We start from the raw sequence: 13,353 nt of genomic DNA on the forward strand, positions 1-13,353 counted from the left end.
TGAAACGATTTATTTCAGAAACTAAAAGGAGCTCTTGGAATTTAAGAATATAGCTACAATAAGAAACTCAGCAGGTGAGATGGAAAGTAAAGTTGATGTAAAGTAGTAAAGGATATATTAGAAACACAAAGATTAAATCCAGAGGTCCAAGAGATATATATTCCTGAAAGAGAAAGAGGAAAGTGGGTGGGAAGTATCAAAGAAATAATGTAGGAAAGTTATCTTGAATTGAAGTTTTCATAATGAAAGGGCCTACTTACTTCCCAGCACTGCTAATGCAAAAAGACCCATATTGAGACACATCGTTATGAAATTTCAGAATATCTAGGTAAAGAGAAGATTTCTAAAATTTTTCAGAAGACAAGAAAAATATCCAGAATCAGAATAAAAGACTTCTCAATAACAACACCAGATTGTAGAAAACAATGGAGCAGCACCTTCAAAGTTCTTAGAGAAACTTATTTCAGCCTGCAGTTCTATAGCCAGATACACTCTCAATCAAATGTAAAGATGAAATAATAAAGATTCTGAACGTTCATTTTTTACACCCTTTTTTAGACCCTCCACCCCATCTACTATGGCTATCAGCACATAGACTTTGTCCAATCAGGCCAAATTTCCTACAGCTCATTTTTGCTGTGGTACCTGCTTCCTATGGCCTCCCTCCATTCTTATGTCTTCCCCCTTCCTCCGTGCAATCCAAATCCTACCTGTTTTTCAAGACCCATTGCAAGTCCCACCAGCTTAGACACTCCAGGTCACACCCATCAGCAGTGATCTGTCTACTTTGGGGCTCTTATCAAATCTTTAGAATCTTCACTGGGCATTTGCCACTTGCCTCCTTTTTGTCTGGCTTTAGCCTCTGTCTATGTCTGAATTCTCCACCAAGATTGTAATGGTATCATTCACACTTGCATTTACAGTGACAGGCAAATAGTAGGTGCTCAATAAACATTTGATGTTTACCCTAGTTAATTAGGGTAATCCAATTCCTGATTCAAATATCTTTTCGTGATACCATGCTACCCAAGATTTTTGGAGTCTCATTCAAAAGATAACTTTATAACTCTCCAGAATTTATGGATAGGAAAACCTCCAGCTTTCCAAGGACAAAAGCGACTTGGAGGCTGACTTCACATTATATTTAATTCAGTAATGAACAATGGCTCTGTTTACTAAACAATTGCAGATCTTGATTGCAAAATCAATTCAACCTAAGAAGAAAATCATTTCATGACATATTTCATGGCAAATGTCCTTTTTCTGTTATTAATTAAATGATGATACAAGCCAATTCATGACACGTTTCACTATTATTTTCCAAAATCTTTGCAAACAGTACCAGGATTCAACTGAAGAGAGAGAGGAATGAAGAACCTTCTGCTTCTTTTTTTGCTCTTTATAACATTTTCTTCCACGTTTCCTACAGACCAAAAGATGGAAGATGAAGAAAACATGCAGCTGGCTCAGGTACTGGCTCAATAAATGTTATTAATGACTATTTTAAAAAATTCATTTTATTGATTGTCTTGGGACCTAACACGACAGCAAATTCCTACAAGAGTCCTGAACCCTCTTGTGAGAAGGAGCTGCTTTTCATTTCCCTTGCTCTAAGGACATCAAAGAACTGTGTGAGAGGTAGAGAGTGAGCATGTGGTGGGGGGAAAGGCAGGATTTACTATAACTTTAAGCAATGATAACAAGTGAAGAGCTAGTGAAAGGAGAAAGGAGACAGCCCTGCAAAAAAAAAAAAAAAAATGGAGTTCTACATAAAAGTATTTTAAGACCAGCCAAGAGGATCCTACTACAATTTTGGATCCCCTCATCCCTGTATATATGAAAAATATCTTCATTGCTTTGGAGATTCCCTCTAAAAATTAGTCCAGTTAGTTTGCCACACTTGGCCAAATCAATGACATTTGCAAAATGATTAATCACCTATCTTTCTAGAATTTGTTTCAAGGAAACACCAAAATGAAAGTAATAGTAAAATATGCAAACTATGTGGCCATTTAACACATATAAGAAGCTCGATTTTCTTTGTGGAGGTTTGGAATTTTAAGGGCTGCAGGGTTTGGCCAATTCTGGTGACACATAGCTCAACCAGTTCTTGGAAATTGAAAAACAAGAGTGATTCTTTTCTTTCCTCTTTGATTCCTTCTTTTCTTCTTTTCTCCCTTGCTATTACCCTCATTATTTATTTTCTCCCTCCTTCCCCACTGCCAAAAAGGATTTCACATGATTTTATTTTATCCTGAGATGGAAATTTGCTCTCCTGTAGTCTGTGTCTTTTTTTGTCTTTTTGGTCAGGCATACCTCAACCAGTTCTACTCTCTTGAAATAGAAGGGAGTCATCTTGTTCAAGCTATGAACAGGAGTCTCACAGATGGCAAACTTCGGGAAATGCAAGCATTTTTTGGATTGACAGTGACTGGAAAGCTGGACTCAAACACTCTTGAGATCATGAAGACACCCAGGTGTGGGGTTCCTGATGTGGGTCAGTATGGCTACACTCTCCCTGGGTGGTGGAAACACAACCTCACATACAGGTAATACTTTTGTCAACTTATTTCCCTTTAATACCAAGGAACACGAACATAATCCCAAAACCCAAAAATAATAATAGTTTATTTTGCCACATACTTCCTATGTGCATAGCTCTTCATATATTTCATTTATTCATCCTCCCAACAAACTGTGGTTCAACCACCACCATCATTAGCATCTTAAATACAGAGAAACTGAAACCAAAGGTTATTCCCCATAGACAAGGTTACATAGTTCTTACCAGCAGACTGGCTCTGGCAGGGATGCTCTAAAACCTCTAGTCTCTGCCACGTCAGTATAAGCTCAGGACCAGAAGCACTGCCAGCTGATGGCAGGTGCTTGAAGGTACAGACGAAGTGTGCTCAAGGGAAGATGAAGACCTTAAAGATGTGTGTGAAGTTGTCGAATCTCAGATGGACCCCAGAGTGAAGTATGGAGTTTGTCTCCAGACATCTTAAGGAAAGGAGCTGGCTTATTGCAGGAAGTGGAGGAAGTGTTCCTATGAGCTCTAACCCCTCCTGGCTGGCCCTAAAAAGTCTTTCCAAAAGCTCTTTCTTTATCTCGTTGAGTCTTAAGGATTGAGATAAAAAGAGGACTAACAAGATAGGTAATATAAACAAATGGAAAATCTTTTTCTGAGTAACTAATTCTTTATGACTCTCAAGTGAGACTCTTACTATATGACACATGCATAAGATTGATTTCCACAAGCCATTTGAGAAAATATCAATTTTTAGAACATTTAAAACACAGTCACATACACAGCAAATACATACATGAGATTAATGCTTTCCCATTTAGGATATGATCCTAGGGAAGTCATTTAACCTCTTTGAGCCTCATTTATTAATGTTATATACTACCTGATTGATAGGACAGATGAGAGAATTTTAAAAGTACTTTATTTAAATAGTGAAGTATTATACAAGTGTAAGTATAGCACCATTTTAAAAGTTAATGCATCATATGATTCATTAGATAGACATTATTTTGATTTTGTAGTATGTGTACACGCATGCATGTATAATCACCAACCGACATATTTTTTTTGTTAATTTTTAAGAATTGTGAACTACACTCCAGATATGGCACGAGCTGATGTGGATGAGGCTATCCAAAAAGGCTTAGAAATGTGGAGCAAAGTTACTCCACTCACATTCACCAAGATTTCCAAGGGGATTGCCGACATTATGATTGCATTTAGGACCCGAGGTAAGGTTTACAATAGAGAAAAAAATGAGGTTACTTTCACCTCAAGGGCTTTGAAGAAGTTGACCTTTTCCCCCCTATGACTTGTGTCTCAGTCCATGGCCGGTGTCCTCGTTATTTTGATGGCCCACTGGGAGTCCTCGGCCATGCTTTTCCTCCTGGTCTGGGTCTGGGTGGAGATACTCACTTCGATGAGGATGAAAATTGGACCAAGGATGGAGCAGGTGAGCCCAATATTCTCTATGAACAAAATTACAATAGTCTAAAGAGTCCTTGAAAAAGATATCTTTGCCATTAGTTGCCTTTTACTGCCCAATTTTCTCATAATTTTCCATAATCTAAGATGACTGATGAAAGCGTTCAATATCTGTTCAGACAATTGCTTGTACAATTCAGAGTCTTATCCACACAACACCATCATAAAGTTGCTAATCTTGTTATGATCAGAACATTCTTCACTTCCTCATATTTGTTCATACATCCACAATGCCTGAAGGTGCACTATGTGCCTGGAATTATGCAAGGTGTTGTAGGAACCGTTGGGTTGTACTAGAGAAGTTCCAGTCCTTCAGAGGTTCGTGATCTTGTGTGTTATATAAGGCCTAGATGCATATACCACCATACAAGGCAGAACATGGTGTGTGCTATACCAATGGTAGAAGTCATCTGTGGGTGAGGATTGTAAGAGGCCTCTAGGTAGGTGGTAATTTTGAGTCAGTGATTGAATACAGAGAAACTGAAACTAAAGGTTATTCCCCATAGTCAAGGTTACACAGTTCTTTACAAGGTTACATAGTTACATAGGTTACTCACACCATTGTGTGTGAGTTCATGGCCTGTAGAAGCTCTATTTACAAGCATGAACTTCCTCTTCTAACTCTTACCCATATGCTAAGGAATTGAACCCTAATCTTTACATTTGATCCATTTCTTCAGACCAAGTGGTTCATTTTATTTCTCTTAAAGTGCCTCCTGGCACTAAAATAAGAGATATTTTATTGTTGTAATTTTTCAATAAAAAACAGAACCTTAATACATGAAAAGTATGTGCATCAAACAAAGGAGCTCAGTAGACGCTCAGGTTCTCCCCACTTCTTTTTTTTCTAACATTGACAACAGTCATCTTAGGTCTGGTATCTGGTGTCCAGAGTCCCAGGAAAGCAGAGGCTGTGGCTTTGCTGATGGCTGGTATTAAGGCCACCGTTCAGTCCTGAGCAAGTTTGTATGCCCATTTCACAGTTTCTGCAAAACTGAAAGCCAGTGACTCAATGTGGTTCATGGCCTCTCACTGTTAAGTCTGAACACGTGATGCAGTTGTTCTTCCAAGTGTTAGTGAACAAGGTGGGTACATAAGTCAGTACTTGGCTGAACTTCAGGAACCAGGGGAAGTCTGGAGTTGGTTGCTGCTGTCACCACATAGGTTAGCATCACAGACAAGAGGAAGAAGGAAGTAGGGTGTCACCATCAACCAAATGATGGAGGAGTTGAATAGATCATGTTTGTTATGTATCTTCTGCTGAGACGTGCCCCCATATTTCTTTGGATTTGGCTCAAAAGCAGTGTGGATATGTTCAATCGGGAAGTTATAGGAAATATTCTAGTACTTGCCAAAATCAAGATGCTTCCCTTTGCTTGGCCAGGATTTACTTTTTTATAACTAGAGGTAGAGATTAGTCAAAGATTTCACTATCCTTTCATCTCTATTAAATTTCATATTCAGTAGTAATTACATTACTGACACTGCTATAAGCCCTCTGCCAAGAGGGATGTGTGGGGTGGATTATTAAAAAGTCCAAAGAGTTCTGAGCACCAAGTTGGCAAAATTTGCTTGAGCAGGGGGATAAATAGAGCCCTTCACCAAGTTCTGGAGTATCACCAAGCAACAGTGCTCAAATGGGTTCTCTTCTGCTTTGTTACTTTCCTCAAGGTGTAAATTGTAGGCCCCAACAACACCCAATTGCATGACTTTTAGTTCACTGACATAAAAGGGAAAATGTCTTCCATTCTCTAATAAAAACAAACGGGCAAAATACCTCAAGCAAATGTGATCTCCAATCACACTGGGGTTTTTTTAATAGAAAATTTGACAATAATATATGATACATGATTACCTCCTTTATTGGAATACCCAGGTTCTCTCTCTCTGGAAAGGGCACAAAAGTCTTAGCGTAACTTACTTAAGAGCAGTAGATGATGGTCGTCGGCCAATCCCATTGCTTCCTAAAAAAGGTGCCAGTCATTGCATGGTGATGGCAGAAGGGTTTGAGCTCGTATAGAGATTTTCCCCAGATGTTCCCAAAGCGAGGCCCATATGTGAATGTATATGTGCTCTACACACACACACTCACACACACACGCACTGAACAACTGAAACAGTCCTTTGAGATGATACCAGTGCGCAGTGTTTGTGATGTGGAAAGAGCAACAGTCTGTTCTGGACAGTATAATCCAACCAACTGAAGTATTAGAACTGCAGTGAAAGAGAAGGCTAAAAGGTGAATAGGATTCAGATTATGGAGGATCTTGAAGGAAAGGATAAAGGTTTGGACTTCATTTAGATGACCTGAGTTTTAATTATTTTTTTCAGGGTCATTTGTCTCATCCCTTGTCCAAAAGCACATCCACTGATATTACCAGCCAGACAAAGGAAAGTCAAGAGCAGAAAAGTGTATAAGACCATGCAATAATCCTTTGCCATTCCGTGTTTGTTTTGTGCAAACATACTGGACAAGTCTCCATCATGAAAGGCTCAGCCTTCTCCCTGGGATCCATAGGCTCAGCTGCAAGTCCAAGAACAGTATCTAATATTTAGAACCTTAAGGACTAATGAGAGACAGAGAAATAAAAAGACAATTCCACCATGCATAGTGAGACTTCTGGTATGGGGAAGTACAGGGTACTACGGTCTTATATAAGAGGTGCATCTAACCATTCTGTCATCCAAACAAATACCTGGATATCTAGCAACCATTATTAAATGCCCACTATTGATAAGTCTAGCAGTCACTAAGAATAAAAGATGGTTAACACCTACTCACTTTACTGAAAGGTGCATAGCTTGGTAAAAGAAATAGACAATAGCAGTCCCTTAATGTTCTATGATACAACTAGGCAATGAGTCTATGGAAGTCAGAGAGGAGCATTTTACTCAAGCTGGATAGGAACTAGTCAAATAAGGGAAGTCTCATGAAGGAGATGACTCCAGAGGGAATTCTTGAAGAATAAGTAGGATAACTAGGAAAAAAGGGGGTATAAGAGGTGACATTCTAGGCAGAAGGGATGGAGATATTAAGACATTGAGATCAGAAAAAACATGGCATAAATGAGAAATGCAACTGATTGAGTATGGCTAGCTCATTGAATATGAAAATAAAATATGGGCCTAGAAAAAATGCAGGAACTAGGTCATGAAAGGCTATCTGAAGGTATTTGGACTTTATCCCACAGCCAGTGGAGAACCTGTGAAGAATATAAGTAGAAGAAACATCACATACTGCATAGCCTAGCAACAACCAAAGCTGGCAACTTCAACTTTTATTAATAGTATCCATTTCTGAGACTCTTGTTTTCCACCCTTTGCTTACTCTGGGTTATAGTTCTCCATGATATGACTAATGCCACTGATTAGTGTTGAAATATTTCCCATATAAATGATGATGCATATGTTACAACAGTTATCTGCTGCATGGCAAGCCTTTTCTTCTTTCCCTTTAGTTAATTCATAATCTCAGATGCAACCATTCTCCTGTTGAGTAACTCACGTGCACCTGTTCTCCCTGTTTTTGTTAAGGATTCAGCTTATTCCTTGTGGCTGCTCATGAATTTGGTCATGCACTGGGGCTCTCTCACTCCAATGATCAAACAGCTTTGATGTTCCCAAATTATGTCTCCCTGGATCCTAGCAAATTCTCACTTTCTCAGGATGATATCAATGGAATCCAGTCCATCTATGGTGAGCAACATCATAAATCTGAACATAGGTGAACTAAATAGGAAAGTTTCTAGACAGAAGTTGAGAAAATCACTTCTTGAAATATTAGCATGAAGAAAATATTCACTCAGGTAGGATCCTTCTGCAGGTATCTCCACAAGCCTTCTTAATTCACTGTGGTATTTCTTTTCTCACCAAAGGAGGTCTACCAAAGGCACCTGCTAAGCCAAAGGGACCCACCATACCCCATGCCTGTGACCCTGATTTGACTTTTGATGCTATCACCACTTTCCGCAGAGAAGTTATGTTCTTTAAAGGCAGGTAAACCCATTCCCTTAAATACCTTAACTTCCTTTGAAGACTTTTCCTTTCAAGAGCTTTAGGGATAAAGAGGGAGTCATGAGGATGGTGGGAATGTGTGCCTTTCACTTTTTATTGTATAACTACCCATGCTGTTCGAATGTTTTGCTGTGTGCATATCTCTTACTTATTCGATAAATTCATTTTTAAATGTCTTTAAGCAAATTTTTAAATTTCCACTGAAAGTCAACTTTCGGTGACTTTTTGGCCAAAATAATACACTAAACCAGTGGTGCGTTGGAGCTGACTTATACCATTTCAGGATCCAATTGTTAAATTTTGGGGAATTTTGTAAACCAGTTCACATCAATTTGGTAGCTTGAAAGCGGCCACAGTCAGAGTACACCCCGCAAATCATAAAATTATAAAAATTAGGCCTTTCTCCTACTGAGAGATCCTGATGTTAAACATGCATCAGAAGACTATTCCTTAATGTCACATCAGTAAAGTGTTAACTGGAGCAGGAAAGCTCTTCTTCCCCATGTATAATTTATTGGACTTAATTTGCAGCATGCTATGTCAGTTAAATATACCATGACCATGTTTTTATAACAAAGTATCAGGATGTACTCCATCTAACAAGTCATAGGGGCAAAAGGAAAGAATATTTGAAATCAGACTCCTTCCACCCATGAATACATAGCACTGTAATGGCATGGTCCCGAGAGCACAGGTGCGGGGCCGCTTGTCAGGGGAGGCTTGCCAGCATAGGAAAGGGAATAAAAAAGAAGGATTTTTCAAGTTTCATTCATAGACTCAGAATTTTGCAAAAGGGAAAATCTGTGGAAATATTTTGCCATGCTCATAATAATAGTTCTTTGCTCTAGCCAATATCGGCCCCAAAGAGTTCTTAGAGTGCTTGGTGTTGGCATAGAATGTTGGGTATTTCTGCTTTGGCAAAAATCAGGCCATTGAGCACTCCAAGTTAGGTAGTAGCTGAATTAAGATCCCCAAAATGTTGAGTACTATTTATGATATTTCCATGGATAGTTTGATACTCTAAGTACCCGAGAGAATGGAAACAAAGCATATCCTAATGTTGGTAGTCCAAAGGATGAAATTGAAGAATTGAATTCACAGTCACTTAAATTTACTGAGGGAAATTATGCTAATGCTCTAAATTATTTGAGGAAAATTACCCACTAGATAAATACAAGCCTCAGTTGACAATGTTTCCATTGACATTTATATATATTAACTGTCCAGAAAAAGTCCAACCATTGTTAATGTAATGAGAATGGATTGTGCAACATCAATGTAACCTGGCAGCCAAGGAGAGTGATCTGCAATGTGCATGTGTGAACAATGATGACATCACTGTACTAGTCGGCGGAGGTGGTACATACTGTTGAGTGAGCATGTGTACTGTGTGGCTGTCGCATTCAAACTGATTGAGCGAGTAGAGCAACAAATCTGCAACAAATTTTGCATCAAGCTTGAACATTCCTCCACGGAAACTATTGGATGATTCAGAAGGCCAAACCTATGGGAACTGGTGATTGGCAGCTTCATCCTGACAATGCACCCACTCATGCATCGCATCTCTTGCAGAGTTTTTTGGCAAAATATCAAATCACCCAGGTGACTCAGTTCCCCTATAGCCCAGATACGGTGCCCTGTGACTTCTGGCTTTTCTCAAAACTAACATCACCTTTGAAAGGGAAGAGATTTCAGACCATCGATGAGATTCAGGAAAATACAACAGGGCAGCTGATGGTGATTGGGAGAACTGTGTGAGACCCTAAGATGCCCACTTTGAAGGGGACTGAGACATCATTGTCTTATGTACAGTATTTCTTGTATCTTGTATCTTCTTCCATAGTCCATGGCTGGATGCTTTCTGGGAAGACCTCATATATATTCTGTTTATATTAAGTGTTTTTTTATTTAACACAGGCACATATGGAGGATCTATTGTGATATCAGTGATATTGAATTTGAATTAATCTCATCATTCTGGCCATCTCTGCCAGCTGACATTCAAGCTGCATATGAGAACCATAAAGATAAGATTCTGGTTTTTAAAGGTAACTTTTCCCATAGTGACTCCACCACCCCTTATGAATGCCTGAACTTAGGTTCCTGTCACAAAGAATAACTATCCAGGATTCTCTGTTGCTGTGGAGGTAAACACTATTGCAACTGCACAGGCGCTTTAAAAAAACCTGCATAAATCAGTATGACAGAAATTAAAATACAGTCTTTTTTCTGCCAAGTAAAGGTAATCCATGTCTTTTCTACATTCAATTTTTTCTAGGGTTGCCAAATTTGGCACACACACACAAAAAAACATAGGATACTTTGAATTTCAAATAAATAACAAATAATTTTAGTATAAGTATGTTTTGCAATATTTTTGGATATACTTATATCCCAAAGTTCATCATTGTTTATTTGAAATTCAAATTTAACTAGTGCCTTGAATTTAATCTAGCAACCTTATTTTTTACAAGGATTTCATCAGATTACTTGCCATTGAGAACACTTGAGTGCCGAGGTTTAAGAGATCATGTCCAAACACCCCGACTGTTTTGTTAGAGTTAGAAAGGCAACCAATAGAGTGAAACCAATTAACATGGGTATGCATTCCATTAACTGTGGGTATATTATTGGTGTAATATGAATGGTAAAAGCAGCTAAAGAAAGTGGTTAAAATAAATAGAGATGTAAGATGACTAAATTCTAAGCACTGAACGTGAAAGGAACTAGGCATCATAAGGTATCACCCTCTCTCCTCCTAGATGACAATTTCTGGATGATCAGAGGGTATGCTGTTTTAGCAGATTACCCCAAATCCATCTATACGCTTGGCTTTCCAAGATATGTGAAGAAAATTGATGCAGCTGTCTGTGACCACAGCACAAGAAAAACCTACTTCTTTGTGGGCATTTGGTGCTGGAGGTAAGGTTACAGACAATTGACCCCTTTGTTTTATTCTGGAGAAAAATATTCACAGAGCATCACTTTAGCACAGGCAAAAACAAAACTAACCAACAGTTTTCTTAAAGTGAATTATGTTGAAGGCAATTTCAGGTGGATGACATTCATCAAACAAAAGAATGTTTTGGTGAGTCCAAAGATCTTTCTCCCACTTAAAAAATAAAAATAACATAAAATCATAAAGCTGGTGGTGTCAACCAACTTGCTGGCAACACAAAAATATTGAATGAAAATCTATGAAAGCTCCAAGCTGAGACCTTATTTTAACATTTCCTCAAAATGCCATCACTCTGACAAATGATGTGGCATTTCTTCCCATTAATTCTTGTTTCAAGACTCTGTAAATGATTCAACCAACCATAATCTTTGCCACATGTTTTATTATTAATGCAATTTGTTTTTTCCACTAGGCTTCTTTTCTCCACACAGCTGCCTGACTTCAAGTTGGGCAGTAGATGAATTAAACCCCCCAAAACAAAGAACCTCCACAAATTTTCATATCCATGTGTCCAGGTATGATGAAGTGACTCAAACCATGGACAAAGGGTACCCTCGGAGGCTGGTAAAACACTTCCCAGGAATTAGTCTCCGAGTCGATGCTGCTTTCCAGCATAAAGGTAAGCATCAAGGCCTAAACTCTTAGGATACTCAGAAAACTGTATTGGCAGTTAAAGACAGCATGAAAGCTTAAAGGTTGCAATTTTAAAATAATTTTACTACTCTTGAGTACATATAATAATAAACTTTAATAAACTTTAACCCTGTAGGTATCATCACTCACTGAATCAATAAGTTCTGAATTATGTTTTCTGTTATACCATTTCAAGCCTATGTGAAAAGTACCAAAATTAATTTTACTTGTCATTGATCCAAGACACCCCCCAAAAGTTTTAAGCATGAAAAATGACTAAGCTCATAAACTGAACAGTGATTCTCAAACTATAAGATACATAGTTTAATATATGCAGCTTAGGGTTTGTGTGTGAAACTACAAGTTCTTCAGACTTTCTGAGGCAGTGGTACTGTGGCTGATATCCAGGAATCTACAGTCTTATTTAAGATATTAGCCCAATTTAACATATTAGCCCAGCTAATATTATCTTCAAAGACAATGACCTAGACCATGGAGTAAACAGAAGTCCAAAAATGTTTTTGAGTGACACAATCTTTTATTCCAATGATGTCTAACACAGAACCACAATCCCCCCCCCCCGAAAAAAGTAAAACAGATCTAAGGAAATGAGGATAAAAGCCCCAAGTCCATACCTACACAGGCCTTCTTCCTCCCTGAGACATTCTGTTAACACATAGTTTGAAAACCTCTAGCATAATCACAGTCTGGCTAGAAAGGCAGGTAGTAAGCCCTTTGAAATTCATGTTTCATACCTTAGCTTATTCCTCAAGGAAACAAAAATAATAATATTTCTTATGTGATAGTGATAAAGTAAAATATATGCAATTATATATTTCTTTTCTCTTTATAATGTTCAATTATTTTATTCTGCATTCATAAAATTAAAAAGGAACCACTGTATAGTTGTGCAAGATAACTGATCACGATTCTCTCTCTCTAGGATTCTTCTACTTCTTCCGTAGATCAAAGCAATTTGAATTTGATCCGAAGGCGAAGAACATTACCCGAGTCATGAAAATCAATACTTGGTTTCGATGTAAACAACCATTAAATTCATCATCTGATATTAATGCCAGGGAGGAAAAAGCATATTCAAGAGGAGTGGAGAAGTTTTATCACAAGAATTTAAAGTTGGTTATTTTCAGTATTGTTCATGTGCTGAAAGAAATCTATGGCTATTAATAAATTCATAGACCTAAAATAAAGCTCAAGAGGTTCTTTTAATCTAAACTCTGTTTCAAAGTAGATTAAAACAATTTTTTAACATCAGGTTGCCTGTCCTAGTAGTAAATATCTATTGGATAAAGATTTAATAGCCATTTTGAGTTGCCTGATGCTTTTTACAGGAAGTTACTATATGTAAACAAAATTTTCACTGTACTTTAAGCCTATTTTATACTTGTGGACTTGGAGAAATATGCCATATGTCTTACAATAATTAAACACTGAAGACCTTTATTAAACCGATCTTAAGTGTGTGCCCAGTTTCTACTCCCTAATTCACCAATCAAATAAATAATTCCACCTCCCAAAGCCAGAAGTGAAAGCCTACAGAGAGGCAGGAAGTGTTACACTAGAGGTGATCCCCCAACAATTAAGGAACTAGTAGGAGTAAGAAGGTAGCGTTCCCTCTAACCGCCCAAGCACAGACCAATGCCTTTAACCATTCCTTAGAGAGTTTGAAATCAGATTTTTGCCCACTTTTCTAATATACAATACAAGAAATGTAGAG

General features: G+C 38.0%; 1 protein-coding gene across 1 annotated transcript; it reads left to right on the top strand.

Annotated features, from left to right (window-relative positions):
- Window positions 1-1,368: 1,368 nt before the first annotated feature.
- On the top strand, window positions 1,369-12,803 carry MMP27 (matrix metallopeptidase 27). The gene is made up of 10 exons (XM_024574637.2): window positions 1,369-1,470; window positions 2,311-2,549; window positions 3,611-3,759; window positions 3,852-3,980; window positions 7,547-7,708; window positions 7,888-8,008; window positions 9,944-10,074; window positions 10,789-10,948; window positions 11,501-11,604; window positions 12,562-12,803. The coding sequence occupies exons 1-10, from the start codon at window positions 1,369-1,371 to the stop codon at window positions 12,801-12,803; spliced, it is 1,539 nt and encodes a 512-aa protein (XP_024430405.2).
- The last annotated feature ends 550 nt before the right edge of the window (window positions 12,804-13,353 follow it).

The sequence above is a fragment of the Desmodus rotundus genome, chromosome 5, assembly GCF_022682495.2.
Source record: "Desmodus rotundus isolate HL8 chromosome 5, HLdesRot8A.1, whole genome shotgun sequence".
In the NCBI taxonomy this organism is placed as follows: Eukaryota; Metazoa; Chordata; class Mammalia; order Chiroptera; family Phyllostomidae; genus Desmodus; species Desmodus rotundus.